Here is an 18,061-nt window from a genome sequence, read left to right on the forward strand (position 1 = left end):
CACTGGCCTTGTTTAGTTCCGAAAAGATTTCGGATTTCGGTACTGTAGCACTTTCGTTTGTTTGTGGTAAATATTGTCCAATTATAGACTAACTAAGATTAAAAGATTTGTCTTACGATTTACAGGCAAACTGTGTAATTAGTTTTTGTTTTCGTCTATATATGAAGATTTATGCATGTGGCGTAAGATTTGATGTGACGGGAAATCTTGAAAACTTTTTGGTTTTTAGGGTGAACTAAACAAGGCCTAGAAGAGGTCCATATGAAAAAATTGGATCTTGGGTCCAATGTAATGCAGGGATGCCCTAACGTAACTGATGGCAGGCCTGGTCCTGGCGGGGGTCCAACGCACTTGGCTCTCTCGCGTCTCCTCAACTTCAGTTGCCTGAGCTCTAGGGGCTTATTTACTTCTAAATTTTTTTTAAAATAAACACTGTACTATTTTTATTTTTATTTAATAAATATTATTTAATCATAGACTAATTAGAATCAAAAGATTCGTCTTGATTATAGATAACTGTATAATTAATTATTTTTTAATTATATTTATTGCTCTATGTATGTACCTTAAGATTTAGTATGATGAGAATCTAAAAACATTTTCATAATTTTTTTAAACTAAACAAGGCCTGGCGACGAGCTCAAAGCACCAGCTGCTGCTCTGCTGCTAGTTGACGAGAGCAACCTAAATCCGATGACCACTGGCTGGGAAAAAAAACACGCCCTTGTACAATAGCAACTCCCTTTTTATTTGACGAGGAAAATAAAAAGACGTTATATAGGACTCATAGGAATAGCCAGCGAGAATATAGTTTTTTCCTCCCCTACTCCGCTGCGTATGCAGACGGCAGCAGTCTGGGTGCTGGGCGGACCATCAACGGCACGGCGCGCTGCAGGGTGAGCCCGTATGCCTCCTCCATGTCCAGCTTGTTCGCGGTCATGCCGTCGGCGAGGTCCCAGTCCAGGGCGTGCACCAGCGTGGCCGTCATGAGCGTGACCATGCGCAGGCCCCAGCTGAGCCCTGCGCAGATCCTCCGGCCGGCGCCGAACGGGATGAGCTCGAAGTCACTCCCTTTGACGTCGACGCCCGCGTGCGAGCCGCCCGGGAGGAAGCGGTCGGGGCGGAACTGGAGCGGCTCGGGCCACGCCTCCGGGTCGCGGGCGATCGCCCACACGTTCACCAGCAGCGTGGTGCCGGCGGGGATGCGGAACCCGTCCACCTCGCACTCCTCGGCGGCGACGCGGGGCAGCGACAGCGGCGTGGACGGGTGCAGCCGGAACGTCTCCTTGATCACCGCCGTCAAGTACGTGAGGCGCGGGAGGTCCGACTCGGAGACCAGGCGGTCGCGGCCGACGACAGCGTCCAGCTCCTCCTGGGCCTTCTTCAGCACATCCGGGTGCCGGATCAGCTCGGCCAGCGCCCACTCCACCGTGCTGGACGTCGTGTCCGTCCCCGCCGTGAAGAGGTTCTGTTGTTGTCACGACATGTCCACAGAAAGTGCATGCATCCATGTGAAAAACAAGAGTTGAATAATCTCCAGACTGTATATATATATATATATATATATATATATATATATATATATATATATATATATATATATATATATATATATATATATATATATATATATATATATATATATATATATATATATATATATATATATATATATATATATATATATATATATATATATATATATATATATATATATATACATATATATATATTGCAATAAAAGTAGTATGAGACATGTCCCCGTCAGTACCGGACTGCCGGTAACCGTCCATTCGAGAGCAGTTGTTGTGCACGGGAAAGCAAGGGTTGATCGAAGAACTTACGAGGAGGAGTGCTTTGATGTCCGTCTCGTTTATCATGCTGTCCTCGCCGTCCGCGAGCGATTGCTGCTCCCGCATCCTGGCCAGCAGCACGCTGAGTAGGTCCTTGCCTTCCTCGACGGCCTTCCGCTCCCTGATGATCCCGTTCATCATGTCGTCGTACCTGCGGTGCAGCCGCTTCATCTTGCCGACCACGCCCTGCAGGTCGAGCCACGCGAGCGCCGGCACGAAGTCGCCGACGTTGAAGACCCCGGCGAGCTGCATCAGCTCCACCACCATGTCCTTGAACTCCCTGGCTTCCTCCCCTCCGTCCACGGCGAACACGCGGCGCCCCACCGTGGCCCGGGCCAGCGTGTTGGTCGCGCAGACGTTGGCCACCTGGCCCAGCGGCACGCCGGCGTGCTGGTGCTGGTGCCGGGCGAGCTCCCTGACCATGAGCGCCACCTCGCCCTCCCTGACGCCGCGGAGGTCGTCCAGGGCCTTGGCGGAGAAGAGGTGGAGCGCGCACAGCTTCCGCAGCGCGCGCCACCGGGAGCCGTAGGGCGCGAACACCAGGTCCTGGTAGTTGTACGCCACGTGCTCAGCGCCGGAGTTTGGCGGGCGATTGCTGAAGTTGGCGTCGTGGGCGCGTAGGAACTGCGCCGCCACGCGCGCGGACGCGGCCACCACCACCTCGGCGCTGCCGAACCGGAGCCGGAACAGCGGGCCGTACTCTTTCGCAAGCGCGCACATGGTGTGGTGCGGATGAGAGCCTACCTGCGGCAGGTTGCCCAGCACCGGCCAGCCCCGGGGACCGGGCGGCAGCGGCCGCTTCCCCTTCCCCTTCCCATTCCCGCCGCGGCGGAGCAGGAGGCACCACACCACGACGGAGACGGCCAGGGAGCCCAGCAGCAGCGGCAGCGGCACGTCCATGGTTTGTGTTGCTCGGTTCACGGGAGGCGCGCTTGGCGTTGGACTGAGCGTTGTGCGTGTGTGGTTAGCGAGGGAGAGTGGTTCATCTATATATACAGATGCCACTTGCATGGCGTGCTTCAGCTAACAATCTGCCTGCCCTTCCTACCTACCCGCGCAAGGCTTCCGTGGGGACCTGAAGCCCCACGTAGCACCTTGTGAACTGGCTCGCACGCAGCCTTGCGCCGGCTCGTAACTCGTCTCTGGCTCGGAACTCGGCTCCGGCAGTCTGGCTACCTCACTCACGGTCACGGAGATGGTTCCAACAGAAGGATCCTGGCGGTCGCAGGCACGAGCTAGAAGACGTCCAAGGATAAGGCTTTGGGATCACACGTACGCATGCATGGGAAGACTTCCAAGGGGAGGTTTTGGATTACATTACAGGTCTGCATGCATGGGAAGACTTCCAAGAGGAACATCCTGATGTGTGTGAGAAGCCGAGAGGCGCCAGCCGATCTAGCATGTGAGCGAGCAGGGAGCCGAGAGGAGCCTTCGGCTCAGCACGCTGCGCGTCGTTGGATGTGGGTGCAGGGTACACGCGTCTCCAATCGAGATAGCGCGACTTGTCCCACTCCCACCTACCCTTCTTGCATGCCCAGCAACTGTACTTCTAATTCTAAGTCTCTAGCCGCTTGTCCAGCAACCCACACGATGCAATGTGTGACCACACGCTTGCATGTATATGTTGAAGTGCAACGAATCTTATCGTTGAGGAAACTAAATTAAGGTTTTGTTTGGATCTAATTTTTTTTATTTTGATATTGTAGCACTTTCGTTTTTATTTAACAAATATTGTTCAATTATAAAATAACTAGACTTAAAAGATTCGTCTTGCGATTTATAGGTAAATTGTGCAATTAGTTTTTATTTTCATCTATATTTAATACTTCATGCATGTGCCGAAAGATTCGATGTGACGAAGAATCTTAAAAAAATTTAAGTTTTTGGGGTGAACTAAACAAGGCCTAATTAAGTAGCAGGTTTTGAATGACGTGCAAGTGCACCCAACATAACAAGAATCTTTATTGTTGAAGAAAATAAATTAGAAGTATATTTTAACACTTGAACAATAATGCATGCATGGCCCGCTAAAGTACAGATTTGCGGAACCTAAAGGTTGACCAACATTTTCATGGATAAAAATATTCCTTTTTTAGACTCAAAAAATACAGAAGCAGACAAGCATCCATATTATAATTATGAGAATCTTTACAAGCCGCATAAATAAACTCTAGAACCCACCTCACTTTTATCCTTTTTTTTTCCACTTCTACACAGGCGACGCTGATGGATTAGTTGACAAGCACGCAAATTTAGCTACCATCATTACCAGATCATTACCATCTCACTTTTACCATCATTACCATCTACGCGTGTTGTGGGCAATCCTGCAACAGGAGCCGCATGTCCCAACTAACCCCGCCCCGGCGATAGGTCATCACACATCCTATTCACAGTTTGTGGATGAAAGTTATATAGCAACAACCCTATACTGTAGTTTTGTACGAAAGCTTAGCAGCCCTATGAAGTACGAACATATGTATATGATAAACAATATACAAGTAGACAAATATCTCTGCCATACTATTTTAAGCGAGAGTACAGTTGCAACTAAGATTGAGTAGTACTCCCTCAGGAAGCCAAGAAAAGAATAACTTTTGTTTTGGGGCTTTGGTGTTTATGCCATCGTTTGTCAAGAGGAATGGTGATTTTGCGCTTATTTTTCAACTTTGAGATTTTATCTGCGTGTTTTTTTTTTAGGTCAACTTCGGGGGATCAAAGGAATCTCCCCATTTTCATTCCACAGCTACTCAGGGGAACCCGGTTGGTGAAGACGAAGCCTTACACAGTTTACAATGGATTACATGCTTGTGAGGGCGTTTAGATTACATATAAAACTCTAATCTCCAACTATTGGCCATTGCTTCTTCTTTCCTTGGGATGCGAGCGTTTTATCTGCGTGTTTTTAAACTGAAAATAGAGTTTGCAAAATTTTAACAAAATTTATGCTAAGATCTATTACACCAACGTAGTTTTTTATCCTAAATTTTACATGAATACAAGACTTTTCATTATCTATCAATTCATATTCTTGTTAATTTTTTGTAATATAATTGAATATCGTTTTCACATAGGAGCACGCGTTCTCATCACCGAAGCTCAGAGCATTCTCTAAAATAGATTTGACAAAAAATATTATAGTACTTCAACTGACTCTGCAACGGATGGCTAGTGAGGTAGATTATCCAAAAGTAAAGAGTGAATAAGATGAAATAGAGAACTACTATATTTGAAAAGTTGTTTACAGAGTATGTTGGAAACAATAACTAAATTTATCTTTAAAAAATAATTTAGTAATCTTTTCCCGGAACCGCAGCGCAGAGCTTCAAAGCAAGGCTGCCTCTCGCCAGTTCTCAGTTCTCACCTTGCTGGCTTCATGGCTTGCTCCCATGCTGCCACGAGTGTTGCAGGCTGGCTGACAGAGACCGCCATCTCATATCATCTTTTCTACGTTCTATAACAAGTGTTGCTATGATTTTTGTACAAGTTAAATTTTTTTAAGTTTAATTAGATTTGTAAAAAATATTAGCAACATTTAGATTTATTATAAAAATATATCAAATAACCTATCTAATAATACTAATTGTCACTTTTGTGATTTGTTATTTATCTTTGTGTCATAACATATCAAATTTTGTCCTTATCTGATTATAGATAATAATTATAAATTGTTAAATTGTCCTTGTGCCAACACCTTATCAGGTTTGTGGTTTTGTCTAACGAGGTTTTTTATTCTTGAAAGCAAAAGTTACAAATTGTGTCTACAGAAGTTGCAACGAACTAAAACTATAATTTTTATATAAAATATATACAATAATCATCATCTAAGAGAAAACTAAAATTCAGACACCTGAAATTTAGCAATTCTCTTATTTATTTGTTTATTTTTCTTTGTCGTCTTCGTTTTATTTTCCTCTGCCGGCAGCTTGTCCCAGCCACCATCTTTGTCCCTAAAGAATTGTATTTTTTTTTTCTACCATAAATTTTACTAGATTTAAAGAAAAACATGTGTAATATTTATGTTTTTAAATAAATTTATTAAAAAAATAGATTTACTGATATATCTAAAGATATTAATTATGTATTATAAATATTAATATTTTTATATAAAACTAGTTAGAGTTACTATAGCTCGTTTAGTTGCCAAAACTTTTTGGATTTCGCTACTGTAGCAATTTCGTTTTTATTTATCAAATATTGTCCAATTATAGAGTAATTAGGTTTAAAAGATTCGTCTCGCGATTTAAACGTAAACTGTATAATTAGTTTTTATTTTCATCTATATTTAATACTCCATACATGTGCTGTAAGATTTGATGTGACGAAGAATTTTGAAAAAAAATAGTTTTTGGTGGCCACTGCATTTCTCAAGAAGCAAAGACTGACAGTCTGACACGTTGCATGGATGCCATGCGCCCATGCCACTCGTTCCACCAACCTCAGAGGCTGCGACTGCGATACAGTAGACGCAGAGCGTATCTGACCCTCACGTGGCCTTGTTTCAGCCCTTCCACGTATGTACGAAATATTAAATATAGATAAAAGTAAAAACTATACGTATGAAGTACGTATGAAGTACTAAATATATACTATTTGGATATACGTATGAAGTACTAAATATATACTATTTACAAAACTAAAACAATAATTAGAGAATAGTTTGTGAGATGAATCTTTTAAATCTAATTAATATATAATTAAACATTAATTGTCAAATAAAACAAACATGTCACCGTGCCTGTCCGTACTCCACAGCTGGAGCTCGTGCCGTCGTGCACGTGCATATGATTAGACGTTAATGGCTAGCTATCTTCGGTTGTGTATTTGGGTTCGATCAGGATCGGAATATTGTAATACATTTGGACTCCCGGGTAACTAGCCGCTGGTTGTAAGCCTGTTTTCCAGGCTGCCAATTTTAGTTGTAAATACACAATTGAAAGAGAATCAGTGCTCGTCTCCTCTGACTTTGCCATAGAAAAAGCAGTCCCGTATTGATCTAGAGAAGACCAAGCAACTAGCTCCAAATTAAGTTCATCGCCAAGAAAACTAAGCTAGCTATAGTTGAGCTTTGGCCGAGGAGCAGGTGCAGACGATGTCGAAGTGCAACTAACACGAATCTTATCGTTGAGGAAAATAAATTAAAGAGCAGGTTTTAGTGAACAAGAATCTTTACTGTTGAAGGAAATCATTAATAAAGGTATAGTTTAACACTTTAACAATGCGTGCATGACCCGCTAAAGATATAGAGGTTTTGGAACCTAAAGTTGACCAACATTTTCATTTACAAAAAGCTATTTCTTTTTTTTTAGACTCAGTACATATGCGAACAAGCATCTATTGATAAGTCTAGAACTTGAACCCGGTATCCGGATAGGCAAGTATCATGTATAGTAGTACCATATGGCTAGCATCGATCCATAATTGGTGCATGCGAGGCTGTTATCATTTTTTTCCACTTTTGTAAAAGCGATGGTAGTAGGCGCTGATCCATTTAGATGACAAGCACGCAAATTAATTAGCTGCGTCATTACCAGAGCCGCTAGCTTGCCCCATCAAATCGATTATTTTCAAGTGCAACCATGAACGGTCCCTACATGACGTACTGTCGGCTTGAGCCGCTTGACCCCGCCTCCGGGATAGGCCATCAGACATACTAGTATATTCAACTTTTCAATGAAAGGTATGTAGCAACAGTAGCAGCCCCTACGAACATACGTGTAGTATATGGTAAACAATATACAAGTAGACAACATCCCTGCCATACTTAATTTGAAGTGAGAGTACGGTTGCAACTAAGGTTGAATAGTACTCCCTCAGTAAGCCAAGAAAAAAAATGGAACTTTTGTTTTGGGGCTTTGGTGTTTATGCCATCGTTTTTAAAGAGGAACGGTGATTTTGCACTTAATTTTCAACTTTGTGATTTTATCTCTTCGTTTTTAAAGTGAAAGAAGAGTTTGCAAATTTCTGACAGCATTTATGGTAAGATCTATAACATCACTGTAGTGTGTTTTTTTGGTTGTATCTTACATTTTACATGAATATAAGACTTTTCATTATTATCTATCAATTCATATTTTTAAAGTGAATATAAGACTTTGTAATGCTAATGTTGAGGAGAGCAGCTTTCCCTTTTAGTATATCCTGCTGGAATCTTCTGGGTATTTACTGGAACAAAAATTTAGACCCTTCGGGTGTTAAGCTAGAGCTAATTTTGGAAGCAGCATTTTCAGAGAATATGTCATCACTCTCGCACAGAAAAGAGAATATGTCATCACAGCCTGCTAGATAATCTGGAAATGTCGTAATGATATCATCTTTGATAGAAAAAGTTGTAATATTATGAGTTGGAAAGCTGCTTTTAAAGAATAACTTAATTAGTTTGTATCAAATCCAAGCAGGAGATTAGGGATGTCCTTACTAGTTGGTGTGAGAATTTCCCTTAATGCACTCTTCTGTTGTTCTTTGGCTCTGAGGAGCCTTGCAAAATGTATATATTGTATTCTTTATCACATTTAATGGAAAAATTCAAAAGAATAGATAGGGAGCTTCCCTGCCGACTCCTTAAAAAAACCATATTTTTTGTTATTTTTTGTAACATATTTTATTTTATTTTTCCAAATAGGAGCACGGGGAGCATGGAAGTGCTGGAGGCACTAGACGCGTTCTCATCACCGGAGTTCACGTACCCATCTCCCGAAGCAGCAGCGCAGAGCTTCGAAGCAAGGCTGCCTGTCGCCAGTTCTCAGTTTCTCACCTTGCTGACTTGCTCAACCGTGCGCTGCGCGCTGTCACGGGTGTCGCAGCCATGCTGAAGAAGAAGAGGGGACGACAGAGACTGTCATATCTTTTCTACGTTCTAAGGACTTGTTTAGATGTTTCTTAAATTTTTTAGTCTGCAACACACAAGACGCGGACTCTAAGCAAGTTTACACAGTTTTGGGGCTATTCCAAATTCTAAATTTTTACAGTCCAAGTTTTACTAGCCTCTGTTTAGATCCATTCTTTCACAAAGTGCTTATTTTTCTAAAAATTTAGGCTGTTTGGCTGCATCTAAATAGGGCCTTAAGTGTTCTATAATTTTTTACCGATCAATTTTTTTAAATTTTTATTAGGTTTGTAGAAAAATATTGGCATCATTTGCATCTTTAAATAAATTTATTACGAGAATATATTCAACGACCTATAAATATTACTATAATATTTTCTTATATATATTTGGTTGAAGTTAAAATTGACTTCTTGAGAAGTGAAAAAAACACTTATTTTGTATGGAGGAAGTACATAGTAGCTAGTTCTCACACTATTTTGTCAAAAACATCGTGTCTTGATGTTGTTTTTGTTCTGTTTTTTCTATGACGTTCTACTTCCATGTTTTTCTGTTAGTAGATTTATTGAGGCTTGATCTAATAGTGTACTCAGTGGCGAAGGGCAGAAATTATTTAAGCTATGGCGAAATCAATGACATAGGTAGCGAAGATTTGTCACTAAATTAGTTTACACACATATAACAATATCATGATCGCCACCTACTATATAAGTAAAAATATTTAGGATAAATAAAAAGATACAAGTGAAGTCAATAGACTAACCGAGTGATAACACACTTTGATTTCGTCTAGGCAACCTCTAGGCAATTGCACTCGGTATCTTGCTTTGCAATTCTATTTTGATAATCTTTATAGCCGAAAAGACCCTTTCAATTGATGTCGTCGTTAGTGAAAATATCAATGTCAACTCAACTAGGCGATAAACCAAAGGGACTACAATATACGTGTCAAGTAAAGAAACAATCTAAGTAATCAATTAATAATCTAAAAGGTATCACATGGTTAAGGTCAGTCTCAATGCATAGTTTCATGACACAGTTACCAAGACTATAAACTAGGTAACCGAGCCACATGAGTTTCATGGGGATGAAACTTCTCTCACATCTGATAAAACTCCTTCATTTAATAACCCTATCAAGTCAGCAATTTTGCTTATATAGCATCATATTTAATATGCATGACACTCTCATGAAACATGCATTAAGACTGGCCTAATAAAAAATGATTAACTTTGGCTTCTTTTGCACATAATGTCGTTGGTCATACCTTATGCTGATGACTGATATCCTGATCAGATCTTAATTACTAGTTAGGGATTGGTTTGTTTCAGACCTTCAGCCCTTTAGGGAGACACTATCGGCTACCGTTGTTAGAGTATCTCCAGCAGCTTCACAATCCATCTCCCCCAATATAGATATTGGTGGCCACCAATACTATTTTGGGCTTTATTAGATGGGTTATTTCATCAGTTTTCTAATATACATCACCAATTAGTGGGCTCTACTTGTCGGTTTATTTTTTTCGTCACTTTCCTCTCCCTCCGTCCTCCTCTAACGACACGACATGGTCCTAGAGCGACGAGGTCCCGGAGCTCATCAACCGTGAAGCGAAGGTGCACACCTAGCTCCTCGGTGGAACTGTAGGAGAAGGCGGCCATAGAGGCCTCACACCTGTAACACCCAAAAATTTACAAATATTGAAATAGGAGAAAAATGATTTAATTTTGTATTTTTGTGCTCATGAAACATAGAAAAACAATTTTTTTTCCATTAACTTAAAATTTATCATAGGATTTAGCAACTTGTTGTGCATTCATATTGGAGCATTTATTTTCATTGTATTGTGTGATTTTGGGGAAAGTCAAAATATTTTCAAATGGATTTGAAAACTGCTTTGAAAAGACCTTGAAATAAAAAAAGAAAAAAAAAAAGAGAACAACAAAACAAAAGAAAAGGGAAAACTTTTCCCCACCTGCTTCTGGCCCGAAGGCCCAAATTCTCCCCTCCCTTCCCTTCTTTCTCCGCGGCCCAAACCCTCTCCCCTCGGCCCAGCCGGCGCGTGGCCAGGCAGGCCCGCGCGCACTCCTTCCCCTCTCTCTTTTCTTTGACTGACCGACGGGCCCCCTCTTTCCCTGCCGCTGACGACCGGGGCCCGCACATCAGCGGCATCCTTTCTTCTTCCCTGGACCGTGCTCGGGTGGGACTCGAAGCCGGACACCGACCGAGAGCCAAGGATCCCGATTTGCCCGGGATTTCCTTGCCAAAGTGCCAAACCGAGCGCCCTATAAGACTCCCGGCATCCACCCGCGCACCCCTTTCCCATCTATGCACCAAGAAAGCCATCTAGGCTCGCCACCAAGCCGTGTCAGATCTCGTCGAGTTCTCCTTCACCAGCTCGCGCGGCCGACCCTCTTCCAAGCTCCCTCGGGTCGCGATAAGAGAGCTGGTGAGTTCGCATGGAGCCCCGCATCATTCCCATGCCCTCGGTTTGCGGTTTGGTGCCCTAAATCGCCGAGGCCAAGAACTCCGGCGAGCTCGGCCTCTCAGCAATGGCGCGCCGCCGTGGAAGCTCGCCGGCGGCTGGTTCTTTTCCTCTCTCTCTCTTGCATCTAATCTAAGCCGTCGCTCGATGATCCAACGGTTCACAGAGGCCGATACCCTTTCAGGTGGAATTTTTGTTAAAGAGCCCCTACTCTTTCCTGGAATCAAGCCGCCGTCCCTTGGCGCCCTCTGGAAAGCTCGTTTTGCTGTTTGGAAAGCGTAATCTCGTCGGTTCAGGCTGGAATACGCTTTCTGGTATTTACTAAATTGCCACTAGATTTGTTTAGCTCATAAAATCTTCGTTGTAATTCCGTTTTGACCCATTCCAATTGCGTTAGGTTCATATTCATGAGCTCTACATGTTAGTAAATTTAATTCACCAGTTTGAAGCTTTTTAATTTCGTGGTCCTATTTAATTAATTATTTATCTATAGGAAATCTTAGAAAATTCATATCTTCTCCGTTTTAAATCCGAGTTACGTGATCTTTACGTCTGTGAGATCGTAGCGATGCGTATAATCGTTTTACAAACTTTTCATACTGTTTTTATATGAATGGTGTACTGTTCTAATTGTAGCCTTGTTTGCTTCGTGTATGTTTGTTGCCGTATGTTTGTGATCGATGATCGGAATTAGTCGGTGAGCAATTCGTGGTGATCAAGAGTGCTTCAGTGATCAAGATCAGCAGGAGCAATTGGATTAAGGCAAGTATAGCATTTGGGTTTTATTTCTGTGACCATGATCCTGTGACTAGATTAATGTTAAGTAATAAATGATAAAAATGACTTTTTAGCAACTTGATGATTTGTCTGTACGTGATCACCCGGGACAACAGTGCAACCATGAGGGCTATAATGGCTCTGGCTTTAGCTCAGTATGAAGACCTTTTCTAGCTTGTTAGCGGTTACCCGAAAGGGCGCTAGAGGGGCTGAACCGACACGGGTATAGTGCGAGCCCCTGTCCCTATGTGTATAGGCTGCGCGTCATTGTGCCATTCGGAAGGGGGGTATCTATATCTGCTCGCGAAGGAAACCTTGCGGCCCTAACATGTTAGACGAACTTTTGAAAGGCTTCATAGTGATCCCTGCCGACCTTCCTTGGTAGTGGGTTAAGAGGTCGACGGGCCTCGGGCGAAAGGGTAAATCATGACTCATGGGTAAAGATGTACAACCTCTGCAGAGGGTTAAAAACTAGTATACTAGCCGAGCTCACGGTCAGGAGCGGCCTTGGGGACATCTACATTAAGGGTGATGATTCTTGTGTGTTAAATATGCTCATTGTTTATTATTTAATGCTTTACATTATATATGTCACATTGATCATGAGATTGTGGGATCCATATAACCTAGTTGCTATACTTGTGGAGTTCGACATGGACTCACTCTTGCTATTTCCCCCAAACCTCAGGAGGAGTTTAGGCTTGTGATCAACCAGTCAGTTGGATCCTGTAGAGAGAAGTTAATACCCGAAGTTTGGAGTTGTCTATCCGCTGTTTGCTAATAAAGGTTATCTCTTTTATACTAAGTACGTTATATATTTATGCATTGTCTTTTGATATTACCCCTTATTTGTAGCTATATGTGGGATTTGACTTCTAAAACTCACATATGGTGCGTACCTGATTGTCCTTAAAATCGGGTATTACAAAGTGGTATCAGAGCAATGCTGACTGTAGGACGCAAGCCTAGTTAGAAATTTGTCGTCTTAAGGTTTTGGAATTGTCATAAAATCCTTGCTCTATAAACCTTGGTACTTTCATCCATACTATATCCCTATCCTTGCTATTTGTCTCTACCTTGTTGCTTATTTTAAAAGTACTTGTTCTCACCTTCACTCCTTGCTTGATATGCTTTTAGAACTTTTTCTTACCACCTTCTGGCATCGTTGGAATAGGTGTTTTAAGATATCTACCCTTACTATGAAGAGAACGATAGTATCGCAAATTGAGTGAAGTGTGCTTAGTTGGTTTGTTATTATGCTTATGCTTGATTTGGATCTTTGTAATGATTGCAATGATCTTGTGGGATTTCTCCACAATTTCATTAGTTTATAGACCTAAGACATAAGGATTAATGAAATAAGTAGTTGGGTTTGGCTATCTCTTGTTCCTATCCCTTGCTGATTTCTGGAGCAGTCTGCGATGATTCTGGTGTACCTCAAGTTTTGATCATGCAAAGTATATCAACTTTTTCTGGGAACAACTAGACTTCAAGATCTTTCTCTGACCGCAAGAATCACCCTCATAGCAATTATGGTTTAGAAGTTACAAAAATCACAAGATGATACAACTGTGCTGCCAAGAATCTGGATCAGTTTTGGTTGCTTACTGTTTGAGACAAACATAGCTATAGAATTTGGAAAAGTTTTCTATAGAAAAGTTGTAGAAAATTTGCTAAGCTTTCCAACGGTATAAACGAGAACTTATTTGGATAAGTAGAACCCGAGATATGATATTTACAGTTGGATGTTTCTGTTCTGTTTCAAGATCTGGACAGATCTGGTATTTCCTATTTTCAGCCAAGTTAAAGTCAGAATATGGGAAACAATTGTATAAGAAAGTTGTAGAGGATTTCCTAAGCTTTTCAAAAATATAAGGATCATCTCTAGATGAGTTAAGTAGCTCGAGATATAACTTCTGGAAGTTACTGCACCTTTGCTGAGACAGTGTCAGGATGGATATTAAGTTTGGTTGTTTTACCTGAGCTTAAAGACAGAACCTAAGGAGGTCTTCTACAGGAAAGTTGCTGGGAATTTCATAAGTGTTCTAACGGTATAAGCCACAACTCTATTGGATTCATAGAACAAGAGTTATGTCCATTTTACTACGCTGGTGTTTTTCATATCGCGAGGAAATTTCAGGATACCTGTTTGCTCTATTGCACATAAGTTCTTTGGAGTGTCAGAGGTTCTCAATGTTAAGTTAACCTGTCTGGAAAGTATGGAAGCTACCTTTCTTGGTCCCTTAGTTGACTATTCTTAAGGGGGGTAGCCTAATTAAATAACTATAAGGAGAGGAAGTGGTTAATAACTCGAACATCTACGAGGACATCAAGTGCTTGGTATGTTGGTTTGTTTCAAGATATCATTCTATTTGGAGTGTGCTAATACCAATGGAAGGTTATGTCATTACTGATACTCATGGATTAAGAGTTGTGTATGAGGATCAGATGACACCAAAGTCTACAGAGTTGTATGTATAGTGTGAGAGTGAAGCAACTTAACTGTGATAAAGGTACCGATAATTGGAACTTAGTGATGAAACTAACCTTGGATAAAGAGACTCGGTACAGCGAATTTAAAAGTCTATGATGTGTAGCGTCCAAAAAAAAAAAGATAGGAGAATTAGTCCCTAATGTCCCCCAACCAACCTCGTCTTAAGGGGGTAGTACCTTGATATCACGAGTGGATGTCGTTTCAATCTATCTTGGAGTGATAATTGTCTCTTGAAATACCCCATGATCATAATAATCTATCCTTGCTCGTGTTACTGATATGGACTAAAAAGTTGGAGAAGTGGTCTTGTGATTAGAGTTATCTAAAGGTTTCTTCGGAGTAACCATCAGCAATCTTGGAATTAGTTGAGCAAGTTAGTTTGTCAGGGTATGGTAAGGCGAAATCTTTCCTAACAAAAGGGAACTACTCGAGGAAGTGAACAATATCGAAAGGAAGAGTATCCATATCTCTTTGATCACCATCTTCCGAATCTCGGGACGAGATTCATTTTAAGGGGGGTAGATTTGTAACACCCAAAAATTTACAAATATTGAAATAGGAGAAAAATGATTTAATTTTGTATTTTTGTGCTCATGAAACATAGAAAAACAATTTTTTTTCCATTAACTTAAAATTTATCATAGGATTTAGCAACTTGTTGTGCATTCATATTGGAGCATTTATTTTCATTGTATTGTGTGATTTTGGGGAAAGTCAAAATATTTTCAAATGGATTTGAAAACTGCTTTGAAAAGACCTTGAAATAAAAAAAGAAAAAAAAAAAAGAGAACAACAAAACAAAAGAAAAGGGAAAACTTTTCCCCACCTGCTTCTGGCCCGAAGGCCCAAATTCTCCCCTCCCTTCCCTTCTTTCTCCGCGGCCCAAACCCTCTCCCCTCGGCCCAGCCGGCGCGTGGCCAGGCAGGCCCGCGCGCACTCCTTCCCCTCTCTCTTTTCTTTGACTGACCGACGGGCCCCCTCTTTCCCTGCCGCTGACGACCGGGGCCCGCACATCAGCGGCATCCTTTCTTCTTCCCTGGACCGTGCTCGGGTGGGACTCGAAGCCGGACACCGACCGAGAGCCAAGGATCCCGATTTGCCCGGGATTTCCTTGCCAAAGTGCCAAACCGAGCGCCCTATAAGACTCCCGGCATCCACCCGCGCACCCCTTTCCCATCTATGCACCAAGAAAGCCATCTAGGCTCGCCACCAAGCCGTGTCAGATCTCGTCGAGTTCTCCTTCACCAGCTCGCGCGGCCGACCCTCTTCCAAGCTCCCTCGGGTCGCGATAAGAGAGCTGGTGAGTTCGCATGGAGCCCCGCATCATTCCCATGCCCTCGGTTTGCGGTTTGGTGCCCTAAATCGCCGAGGCCAAGAACTCCGGCGAGCTCGGCCTCTCAGCAATGGCGCGCCGCCGTGGAAGCTCGCCGGCGGCTGGTTCTTTTCCTCTCTCTCTCTTGCATCTAATCTAAGCCGTCGCTCGATGATCCAACGGTTCACAGAGGCCGATACCCTTTCAGGTGGAATTTTTGTTAAAGAGCCCCTACTCTTTCCTGGAATCAAGCCGCCGTCCCTTGGCGCCCTCTGGAAAGCTCGTTTTGCTGTTTGGAAAGCGTAATCTCGTCGGTTCAGGCTGGAATACGCTTTCTGGTATTTACTAAATTGCCACTAGATTTGTTTAGCTCATAAAATCTTCGTTGTAATTCCGTTTTGACCCATTCCAATTGCGTTAGGTTCATATTCATGAGCTCTACATGTTAGTAAATTTAATTCACCAGTTTGAAGCTTTTTAATTTCGTGGTCCTATTTAATTAATTATTTATCTATAGGAAATCTTAGAAAATTCATATCTTCTCCGTTTTAAATCCGAGTTACGTGATCTTTACGTCTGTGAGATCGTAGCGATGCGTATAATCGTTTTACAAACTTTTCATACTGTTTTTATATGAATGGTGTACTGTTCTAATTGTAGCCTTGTTTGCTTCGTGTATGTTTGTTGCCGTATGTTTGTGATCGATGATCGGAATTAGTCGGTGAGCAATTCGTGGTGATCAAGAGTGCTTCAGTGATCAAGATCAGCAGGAGCAATTGGATTAAGGCAAGTATAGCATTTGGGTTTTATTTCTGTGACCATGATCCTGTGACTAGATTAATGTTAAGTAATAAATGATAAAAATGACTTTTTAGCAACTTGATGATTTGTCTGTACGTGATCACCCGGGACAACAGTGCAACCATGAGGGCTATAATGGCTCTGGCTTTAGCTCAGTATGAAGACCTTTTCTAGCTTGTTAGCGGTTACCCGAAAGGGCGCTAGAGGGGCTGAACCGACACGGGTATAGTGCGAGCCCCTGTCCCTATGTGTATAGGCTGCGCGTCATTGTGCCATTCGGAAGGGGGGTATCTATATCTGCTCGCGAAGGAAACCTTGCGGCCCTAACATGTTAGACGAACTTTTGAAAGGCTTCATAGTGATCCCTGCCGACCTTCCTTGGTAGTGGGTTAAGAGGTCGACGGGCCTCGGGCGAAAGGGTAAATCATGACTCATGGGTAAAGATGTACAACCTCTGCAGAGGGTTAAAAACTAGTATACTAGCCGAGCTCACGGTCAGGAGCGGCCTTGGGGACATCTACATTAAGGGTGATGATTCTTGTGTGTTAAATATGCTCATTGTTTATTATTTAATGCTTTACATTATATATGTCACATTGATCATGAGATTGTGGGATCCATATAACCTAGTTGCTATACTTGTGGAGTTCGACATGGACTCACTCTTGCTATTTCCCCCAAACCTCAGGAGGAGTTTAGGCTTGTGATCAACCAGTCAGTTGGATCCTGTAGAGAGAAGTTAATACCCGAAGTTTGGAGTTGTCTATCCGCTGTTTGCTAATAAAGGTTATCTCTTTTATACTAAGTACGTTATATATTTATGCATTGTCTTTTGATATTACCCCTTATTTGTAGCTATATGTGGGATTTGACTTCTAAAACTCACATATGGTGCGTACCTGATTGTCCTTAAAATCGGGTATTACAACACCCAACCGCGGCCACCACCGCACTACGTCGACGTCGACGTGCTCTAGATCTGACGCTAGCCATCGCCATAGATCTAGGTGAGCTCCTCTGGATTCGATGACGGCCACCGCGGCGGCTAGCTGTGGCCCCTGCCCTAGCCTCGGCCCCATAGCTTCAGCTAAGTCTTTGCCGCCTAGTCTCTGGCATCCTCCGCCACGTGCAAGCCTCGATGCCGGCCATGGCATCCTCCGTCGCGCCCGGCCGTGCCATCCTCATCCCTAGCATTGGCGCCCCTTCGTCCCATTCATCTCCGGATGTGGTTGCGAGCTCCTTGGCGGATGCACAAAAGAAGAAGTGGCATTTATCATGGGCCCCACTAGATTGGGGGAGATTCAACTCCCTTTATTTGGAGGGAGATGGCTGGGTTGTTTTTTTTTTGTGGACACTAAAAAAGAAGACTATATTAGGGAGAGCAAGAAATTTGTTTTATCCCCCTCAATATGATAGTTTTATGAGATTGGGGGTTCTACTAGGAACTGCAGGATGGCAGGATTCGCGTCCAGCACTCGTAGTGAACTGGGGTTAGATAGCTGGACACCGAAACTTT

The 18,061-nt window shown here is 42.6% G+C and overlaps 1 protein-coding gene across 1 annotated transcript; it reads right to left on the minus strand.

The window, feature by feature from the left end:
- Nucleotides 591-2,824, minus strand: LOC8056468 (flavonoid 3'-monooxygenase). Its single transcript, XM_002454065.2, has 2 exons — nucleotides 1,845-2,824; nucleotides 591-1,468 (listed from the first exon to the last, which is right to left on the minus strand). The coding sequence occupies exons 1-2, from the start codon at nucleotides 2,751-2,753 to the stop codon at nucleotides 824-826; spliced, it is 1,554 nt and encodes a 517-aa protein (XP_002454110.2). The 5' UTR covers nucleotides 2,754-2,824; the 3' UTR covers nucleotides 591-823.

This window comes from Sorghum bicolor, chromosome 4 (genome assembly GCF_000003195.3).
Source record: "Sorghum bicolor cultivar BTx623 chromosome 4, Sorghum_bicolor_NCBIv3, whole genome shotgun sequence".
NCBI classification, from domain to species: Eukaryota; Viridiplantae; Streptophyta; class Magnoliopsida; order Poales; family Poaceae; genus Sorghum; species Sorghum bicolor.